General features: G+C 32.9%; 1 protein-coding gene across 1 annotated transcript in view; it reads right to left on the minus strand.

The window, feature by feature from the left end:
• The window catches only part of LOC132739500 (tetratricopeptide repeat protein 39B-like), a gene marked incomplete at its 5' end in the record, with an annotated part of 29,252 nt that extends 20,459 nt beyond the window's left edge, over positions 1-8,793 (minus strand). Inside the window, 8 exon segments of the mRNA XM_060727215.1 lie at positions 555-666; positions 1,717-1,782; positions 2,457-2,556; positions 3,684-3,816; positions 6,431-6,563; positions 7,410-7,485; positions 8,390-8,494; positions 8,762-8,793. Coding sequence (XP_060583198.1) covers positions 555-666; positions 1,717-1,782; positions 2,457-2,556; positions 3,684-3,816; positions 6,431-6,563; positions 7,410-7,485; positions 8,390-8,494; positions 8,762-8,793 — 757 coding nt within the window.
• Between the last annotated feature and the right edge of the window lie 1,336 nt (positions 8,794-10,129).

Below are 10,129 nucleotides of genomic sequence, written 5' to 3' on the forward strand. Positions count from 1 at the left end.
ATCTACTAATCATGACTAACCTCCATGCAAAATATGAAGACTGTGGGTCCAAGGAATCTTAAGTTATTGGGCGGACAAGCTTTTTGAAGTCAAGGCCCCTGTGACCTTGACCTTTTACCTGGTGACCTCAAAATCAATAGGGGTCATCTACTCATCATGACTAACCTCCATGCCAAATATGAAGACTGTGGGTCAAAGGAATCTTAACTTATTGGGCGGACAAGAAAAAACGGACGGAAGCCCGACGGTTGGACAAGCTGATTCCAGTATACCCCCCTTACAACTTTGTTGTGCGGGGTATAATAAATTGAATTGGATAGGTGAAAAGGGGAATAATCTGTAGCAAAAAAATCGATGTAACTAGAAATGTGTTGAGCTGACACTTACATGTATGACCCACTTCATTTGCTGTCACACTGGCATATTTACATACAAATATTTCATAACAGCCACATTACAGAAAGTACCTAAGACCAGTATTTCACTTAGCCATAGAACTGATCATCTAAAAAAATACAGATTAAACAAACATATGCTGGTATAATCAAACTTACCTAAAACATAACTTACTACAGTATGATATGCTATAAGTATTATTGAACAGAGTGGTCCTCGAAGACTGAAGAATTGTTCACTGCCATGTTCCAACTCTTGTAAACCTAGTTGCTGAAATAAAAACAATATTAATCATCAATCAAATACCTGAGAATATTAATGCTAGGTGATGATTTGCACAATGTCAAGGTCACAGGGCATAATTAAGGTCATCTCAGGGTCAATGAAGTTTATGAGTAGATGATGTTTTGAATATGTTTACAATGCAAGTCTATGGAAACAGTAACAACTAGGGTGGGGGGACATTACTGTCCCAAGGGGAATAATAGATTATTTGAAAATCAAAATAAATAAATTGAATTGGATAGGTGCAAAGGGGAATAATCGGTAGCAAAAAAAAAACATGTAACTAGAAATGTGTTGAGATTTCAACCAAAGTGTGCTTGTTTTCCAAAAGCTGAAGACTGAAGTTCACAAGAGCAGATAACTGGGCATAGGTAAGATAATGCAGGGTCAAAGTTCAATTTCATACTACTGGCATCCAAATTTGAGGGTCATAGCTTAAAAACACACAATCAGATCATTGGCTTAAGTTTAAAAGCATCCAATGACAAAGATTATTCCACACACAATTCTACATATATCTGTTTCAAGGCCATAGCATGAAAACTTCATTGCAGTTTCAAGGAGTTTTTAAAGATATTTTCACTACACAAGTCATTTTAAAGTGACTGCCAGAGTGGGGTATGATTTATGTAACTTTGTAAATGAGGAGAAACATTTAAGTTTACTTTGTATGTCTATATACATGAGGTGACTCCTATGATGGGGCCATAATTTACCTGAGGTATATAAATTATACATGTATAACATAAATTATATAACTTTGTAGAGGTTTCAAAAGGCAATGCTACAAGCCAAATATCTAAGCTTTAAGCATAACTGGGAAGTTTAAAATGTGTTTTCCAATATAAGTCTTTATGATCTGAGTGACTCCATGCGAGGTGCCATTTTTGAACAGAGGACCAGATTTATATAAGATGATCACAAGGTGATGCCATATGCTCATATCTTTAAGACTTATTTACTATATAAATCTATGTAAATGCATGTGGTGAAAAAGGACAAGTCAAATTAATGTTCAGAAAGTTAAATATTTACCTTATTTCCTGAGAATCCAACAAATTCTAACAACTTTAGTATCTTCCCTGGTAACAATGATATCATCTGAAAAAGTTACAACATTTCGTCTTTTTGCTTACTTATACTCTGATTAGTAACAAAGTCAATAATTATTTTTTTAAAAATCCTCAAAGCATCAACAGATATTTTGGTGAAATTACACAGTATTAATAAATGTTTCACTAAAGGTGATTTATACCACCAACATATCCCTCTCTTTCACATAGAGAGGGAAAATTTAAAAAAATCAAAGCAAGAGTTGTCAGTAAGACAAACTGCTTTTATACGATTCAATTGTTGAAAGAAAAAAAAAAAAAAAAAAAAAAAAGTCCTTAAAAGTTCTACTTGGCAGGGTAACAGTACAGTTTTTAAAAACTGTACTAAACTTAAGTGCAATGATGCTAACAATGATGCTGACACCAGGGATGAGTAGGACAGCAGTGATTTCTTTGTACATGTATCATCTTAATAAGATAGCCAAATTCTATGATATCAACGTATAAGAAATATAAATGTTAAAATAATACAATTTTTGATTGGAAAAAATGTTGGATGTCTTTTTCTTCTTTTATATAATATGCATAGTATTTATAATACCTTTTCTTTAAATTTTTCTTTATTTTTTCCAACACAATAAAAATGTTAGGATTGTTGCAAGTCAGGTTTGAAATAAAACAGAATTTTTATCTTTTCAATCATAGAGAATAATTTTTTCTTACAAGATTAAATGAGCCGACCCCCATTTTAACTCCACTTTCAAAATGCTTCTTTTGATTCTCTGACTCGAACTTTCTGTTTGCTAAAAGTTTGGCACAATCTCTGAAATGATAATGTTCAAATTGAAATTACTTGTAATTCAATCCTACAATAATTTTCCTCTATTTGCACAATCAATGGAGGATGAACTGTTAATATTATTTGTTATAAAGTTTTTTGGCAGGTTATATGGCCTTTATAAATGGTTGTTATGTTTATACAGTATAACCTAATATAATAACTGAACTCCACAAGTCAGATGTGTTGCCTTGTCAACAGTATAATAGCTGTCAGTTAGGCATTTTCTTGTTAAATATAGATTATTTATAAAGACTGCTCTTGCAATGTACATGTACCTTTGACTTAAGAGGCATTTGAACTGATTGTAACAAGTTATGTCAGGATTAATAAAGCTGTTATATAACCTAAAATAAAAATACCATGGAAAAGTTTTTCACTGACAGATGAAATGTGCACTGCACTTCAGGTCAATAAGAAAAGCTTGCATACCAAATTTGGAGTCAATTAAACTTATAGTGACCAAGGGCAATAACTCAAAAGTCATGAAATGCATAGTACAAATTCTTGTGCACTGCACTTTTTCTCAATGAGAACTAGCATCCTATGTGGTTTCAAGTCCATAGCTTTTATAGTTTAGAAGAAATGGCCAGGACAAAAATAAAGTATGAAAATTAACAAAGGGCAAAAACTCACTGGACAAGCCTATTAAATATGAAAATTAACAAAGGGCAATAACTCAAAAATCATGTAGTGCAAAGAACAAGTCCTTGTGCACTGCACTTCATCTCAATGAGATCCATCATTCTATTGAGTTTCAAGTCAATAGTTTTTAAAGGTGTAGGAGAATTGGCATGGACAAAAAAATGTATGAAAATTAACAAAAGGTAACTAAAAAATCATAAAGTACAGAGTAATGATTCTTGCACACTTCACTCTGTCTTTAAGACATTGAAAAAAGGTAAGCATACCAAGTTTAGAGTCAATACGACTTAAAGTGACTGAGTAATGCTCTGGACTGGCCTAAGGGGACGCCACTGATGTCAACAAAAGTAACCCCTATATTTGCCTTTTTCAAGGCGCACAAAAAGGAGATTTGTGAACCCTGTATGCTAGAACTATTTGTACTTAATGTCTGGGTAAACATTGTTATTAGCAGTCTTAACACTTACTTGTAAACTTTGTAACATTCACGTATTTTTAGACCACCTTTGACAAAACTGATGAGGTTTTCATCTTGTACAAATGTAAGTAGAGCTCTGATCAACAAGCATTCAGCATAACACAGTTCTGCATGAATTTCCTCTGAAATAATACACAAACAGGCATGACAGTTCTGCATAAATTTCTTCTGAAACAATACACAAATAGGCATGACAGTTCTGCATAAATTTCTTCTGAAACAATAGACAAATAGGCATGACAGTTCTGCATAAATTTCCTCTGAAACAATACACAAATAGGCATGACAGTTCTGCATAAATTAGGCATGACAGTTCTGCATAAATTGCTTCTGAAATAATACACAAATAGGCATGACAGTTCTGCAAGAATTTCGTCTGAAACAATACACAAATAGGCATGACAGTTCTGCATAAATTTTTTCTGAAACAATACACAAATAGGCATGACAATTCTGTAGGTCCAGACAAAAGAAGCCAAGCAGCGGTGTGGCTGAGACGTGTCATACTAGCAATGTAAGGATTGCTGGCCATGTCTTAGTGACATGGGTTCAAACCCTGTCGTGGGCAAGCCATTATATCCGTGAGCAAGAAACTTTACACTCATAGTATAACACTGGTTGGTTCCAGGAACAGATTTGAGAGTGTTTCAATAAGCTTATAGCTTCCAACACACAATCAAACTAAAATAAATTAGTATAAACTATAAAAGAAGTCAGTAAAGTCCCTTAGGTACAGTACGCTCAGCGCGGCTTTTTCAAAACCCGCGTGACCCCGCGGATGAGGTTTACCGCGGACGAAAATTTGCTCAGATATTGTCCGCGTGACCCCGCGGACAGAAAATTTTCACCACCGCGGACATTAATCGGCGGCTGAAACCGTTTCCCCCGCGGAACACAGTGGTAAATTGCGGAGGAACGCGGCGGTCAAACACCGGTCAACGCGGTGGAAACCTTAAATTTTAAAAATTAATAACTGTATTTAAACATCAGTATATATGTATGTACGTACATGTACTGTAACATGTACTGTACATATACATGTAACTATATGTAAAATGTGTTTGTTTTCTTTCTTTTTTGTTGTAATAAAAGTACATGTACAAATGCAGTGTTTTTCTTGTTCATGTTGGGTAATGTATAATATGTCTCCGACATCAAGATAAATCATTGTCGTCGCAACTTCATGGTAGTGAGAAACTTGAAGTCAAATAATGAAAAATTCGGCATATGACATTTATGAAAAAGATACTACAACAATTTATATGCCAGCTTTTGTTTCTTATTTAAAAACTTTGAAAACGTGACCCTCAACAATTTTATTCAGGCAATATTCCAGGACGTCTCTTTCAATTGTTAGATGCGTTTTACTGTTTCTGTTTATTTACATGTTGATCATAAAGTCTTATATTTTATTTGAAACATTAAAAGAAAGCGTATATTTCACCGAAATATACATTAAATGATATTCTTGATTTATCTAATTACAGGTGTGAACGTAATGTATATGTTTTGAAGTTTGTATCAACTGTTGAAGTTTATTTTCATTTTTGTTTTAGTAGTTTGTTTGCTTGTTCTTTTTTATTTTTTTATAGATATTTTTTGCAGAATTTTGTTAAACTTGTATTCACACTCATGGACCTCTTACAGGACATGTACTGTAGCGTCAGTCATCATTGAGAAATCAGCACAAATGTCCTTTTTTTACTAAGTATCATATTTATGGCTCCCATATAGTTTAACAGCAATAATACTTATAGAACCACAAGGAATGAACAAGTAAAGATGACAGTTATAAATGACGATTTCAGTTGTAAAAATATTGGTATGTGGACGAATAGTTTTGTGGACGTTTATAACAAAAATATCAAAAACAACAACAAAAACAGGTACAGCTGTATTTATTTTTATTTCAAATTCCGTTCAAATAATTTAACGTATAATAACATTTAAGGAGACAATTGTGGTCAATTTTTCAAGTCATTGTGTAAAAAGATGACGTTAAAAATAATGAAACTTCTATTATTTTTGGAGGTTAATTTATACTGACCAACTGACCATGGCGTTCCCCCGCGGGAAACGGGTGACTGATTTTATCGATAAATGAAGAACGGTCGTCAGAATTTTGTCCGCGGTGGAAACAACTGAACACCGGGGATCGCGGGGAAATTAGGCTTCTCATCGCGGACGAACCCCCGCGTTTGTCCGCGATAAAAAAAAATCGTCCGCGGTGGTATCGCGGAAAAAGCAAAACCCGCGGTGAGCGTACTGTAGTCATTAATGACCGTCTCAACTGTAAATAAATATTAGAAACAATGTCTGCTTTTTTTTATCAGTTGTCTCTATTAGCAGATTTTTTTGCCTCGCAGTACTTTTTCTGTGTAAGAATATGTTTAATTGCCTCTCCTGTTATCATTAATAATATTTGGCTATTGTTTAACAAAGACCTATTTAATTAATAAACTCCTTCTCTATTCTACGGCCAATAATCACACATGAATAACAGTCTATCAATAATGCCATGTGTTGTACTGCTACAGAGTGAGATTCTTTAAATGAGACCAGACAAGACAAATTTTCTAGTCCATTATTTGCATTGAAAACAACCACATGTAACTTCCTGCAATTTTGATATCTTTTGCGGAGTCCCAATTCAATTTTGTTACAAACTTATATATACAGAATAAAGAACAATGTAAAACATGTTTGTATTACATAAACCATACAGCAAAATCTTACCATCAGATAATTCTGTGTAGTTGCTCTTGCTGGCCTCGCGGCTGAATGAGCCAAATATTGAGATCTTTCGTCTTTGTTTGTTACAGACAACCAGAGATTTCTTTATGGCTTGAATTGCTGCCTCTATATCATTCTGTAAAACAAATATAAATAGTTGTCTAACTCTTTCTATGTTTTCATATTTTGTAGCATATTAACAAAAATTGTAGAATATTTACATTGAAAGATGGGGCGTTTTGTCTGCAGATTTGTGAAACATAAATTTTAATCAGTTTAAATATAAATTGTACAGCACTCAACTTGGAATTCTAATGTTTTTCTTGGATGTCGTGAGAATACTGCCCTGGTGTGACAGGTTTTTTTAAAACTAGGTCTGTGATTATCCTGGCACAAAAAGAAACCCCACAAGCTGCTCTCTCAGTGTGATATTATGAAGTTTCATGTTGATCCATCATATTGACTTAAAAGGTTAAACTCTAGACAAATATTAAAATGGGCAAAAACTCCCAAGATATGCAAAAAAGAGTTATAGACTAGCTCTTAGGAAATGCACTTTTTCATAATGAAATCTATGCATTTTTGAAATTTAACATTGATACCATCCATTATTTTTGAACCACTAGCAATAACAAGGTATGAAGACAAAGGGAAATAACATCAAAACTTGGTAAAGAAAGTTATAGCTCGGGACCCTGCACTCCTTCTCAATGAGATTTATCCACCTATCAAATTCAAAATTGATACTTCTATTAATCTTTTAGTAATACCCAAGACACTAATTACGGAAAAATAGTCTTTTTATAAAAATCGAGGCAAAATTTGTCAAAATTGGAAACATGGTAGTTTTACAAACATACGCATTTTGAGTTACAAATTAATTCCAGTTCTGATTTCAAAGATATTGAACAATCTGATTCCTATATATATGTAACCATGTTTTGTGCGGGTGTAATTATAAATAAAGTTATACATTAATTACCATATCAAATGTCATCACAGCCTGTATATACATAATGGTCCCATATCCCAAGGCATGGTACATACTCCAGTCAATGCTGAAAATAACATATAAATTACATAATAATTACTAATTACATATAAATAACATGATACATGTCATCATTACTATTATTTTCTTTATTATGAAAACTAAAATCTTTTGAAACCATTGGGCCAAAACGTCTTTGAAAGTTTTCAGAACAACTTAACTTATGACAAATACCAATAGCATAATATACAAAGGGACTGCTGATGGCTCTTATTGGCTTAAAATGCAATAGCAAAGTATAGCTGTATCTTTTTAAAAAGTTTTTCCCAATGTAAGTCTGTGTAGCATTAATAACCCCTAGGGAGTGACCAATTTTTACCCTATGTGTACAATTTGAACAACTACATTGTAAGTGGTCAACATAACAGTGACCTTGACCATTGACAGATAGGCCTCAAAAACAATTGTCATGACCAACCTCCACACTAAATATTAAAAGTGAATGTTAAAGCATTTTCAGATTCAACGTCATTGTGACCTTGACCTCCATGCATCAGTGCCCAAAACAATAAATGTCTTTTACTCAATGAGGGTGGTGACACATCATTTTATGAAATTTGGAAGGTATGGGTCAAATGGTTCCCCAGTAATTTAGTGGAAATTACTTTCACAATCATGATTCTGGTACACATTTACCAGACACCTTTGGCCGCTGAGAGATGACCATACTTTTTTGATCCAGCCATGTATCATTGTTCTTAACTGATTATAGCATATCTAACACATCAAACAAATCATGTCGCCAAGGCCATTTCCATTAAACATTTGATTTTTTTATAGTTACTATATTATATAGTAAATGTAAGTACATAAAATCATAATACTATAGATACAGATTTAGTCACTTATATCAATTTGAATTTTACTCAGGTAAAAAACTTTCAACAAATCAAAGTACACAAATTTTATACCAAGGTTCCATTCTATTCTTTGCTTCTGTGAATCTATTATTAAGAAACAACTTCAGAGCAACATGACAGTCTTGTATACAGGAATTAAGGTCTTCAGGTTTTGTGCTAAAACATTCAATAAGATATTAATATAATTCACACAAAAAATTCAAAAGCATACTCAAAAGTTAAAATTTAATGACAGAACTTGTAACAGACAAGGCAGCAAGTCCCTACCAGTATGTTCTAATTTAAGGTAACATTTAACAATTTTTTTATTTTTAGAATATAATTTTAGTGTTGACACAGTCATTAGGAACTGGATTAGTACCGTTATTTTAGAACAGTTTTTTATGTATACATATTATTTTAAAGTATTTTAAAGAAACTTACATCTGTACATTCTCCACAGCATCTTCAAAAGTCTGAAAAGAATGTAATAGTTGTGAAAAAAGAATTAGCAAAATATCAATGTAAATCATATAACAATAATAACAAGGATAAGAATGGTCAATGGATTATTTATAATATACAACATTCGTATTGATAAGACTCCCTATTTTGATGTAAATGAGGTACTGGTGTGTGAGGCTGCTACTTCTTTTGAATCAATGGCAGCAAGCTCTATGGTATTTTCTGATCTTTGCAATCTAAATCATACTATATATCTGTATGTATTTTCCTGTATAATTTTATTTTGAAATACTATAATTCATTTTTGCTATAACAGTGAGTTTGACATATACCAAATTTTGCATGACAAGAGTTTCTACTTGCATCATGAATTAAATCATTTATGTTTACTTTTTTATGACAGCCACACTTTCTCCTTGCATACCCTGGCTAATTGTTATAAAATCGCTATGAAAAAAAATAGTTGCCACAACTGAGATTTGAACTCCATACGTCTCACATTGTAAGCCAGCGTGTAACCCTTCGGCCACAGTGATGTTATATATAATAAGACTGAATAAAACCACATTATTCTAAATATAGAATTTCAATTTATGGTTTGTAATTCGTATTAATTTCTAGGTAAACCTGTTGTTTAACGCTGATGTTAATGTCTTGGCGAAAATCTTCTTGCCCAAACAGTCCGACATGACGTATATATTTCACTACTCGACAGTCAGATTTATAAGTCTTGGTAATCGACAGCGCTAAAAATAGCATCTTTTTTACGTGGATTTAAATATCAGTGCTTAACTTACGGTAGAAATTGATTATGGATCGTCGACTACCCTAAATTCGTCCCTGTCCTAGAGTCAACATCCTTACTTTATATTTCAGAAAATCTAAATAACAAATGTTCATTTAGGGGCGTTTAATTCCAATCACAATAATCTGAAGCTTTATAGAAATAGCCGAGCCATTTTCATTGATAAAAATCATATTCATCTGCGTAATTTTTTGTTGTGCATTTATTGACAATTCTATTAGCCAAAGCTACTTTTAAACTTTGAATGCGTGGTTATTTGATGGATACTTGTAACAAAATGAAAAATATTTCTTTCTTTTACATCGCTAGTTTTAAGCTGTTTTGAGAACTACTTGTTGTTACTGGTTTGTCGGAAAAACTGTGCCTGAGGTTAAATGTCAGCATTGTATTTCCTGATCTGCGATCAAAAAATACAAAAATAGTTAGACTGACGGCTAAACCTTGATAATTGGCATACATGGGCATTACCCAAGAATTATAATTTATTCAGATTTAAAATGATCTTGTGATGTCACCAATGATGGAATATTTAGTTTAAAAAA

This window comes from Ruditapes philippinarum, unplaced genomic scaffold (genome assembly GCF_026571515.1).
Source record: "Ruditapes philippinarum isolate M1 unplaced genomic scaffold, ASM2657151v2 ctg3000_1_1_1_1, whole genome shotgun sequence".
Classification (NCBI taxonomy): domain Eukaryota; kingdom Metazoa; phylum Mollusca; class Bivalvia; order Venerida; family Veneridae; genus Ruditapes; species Ruditapes philippinarum.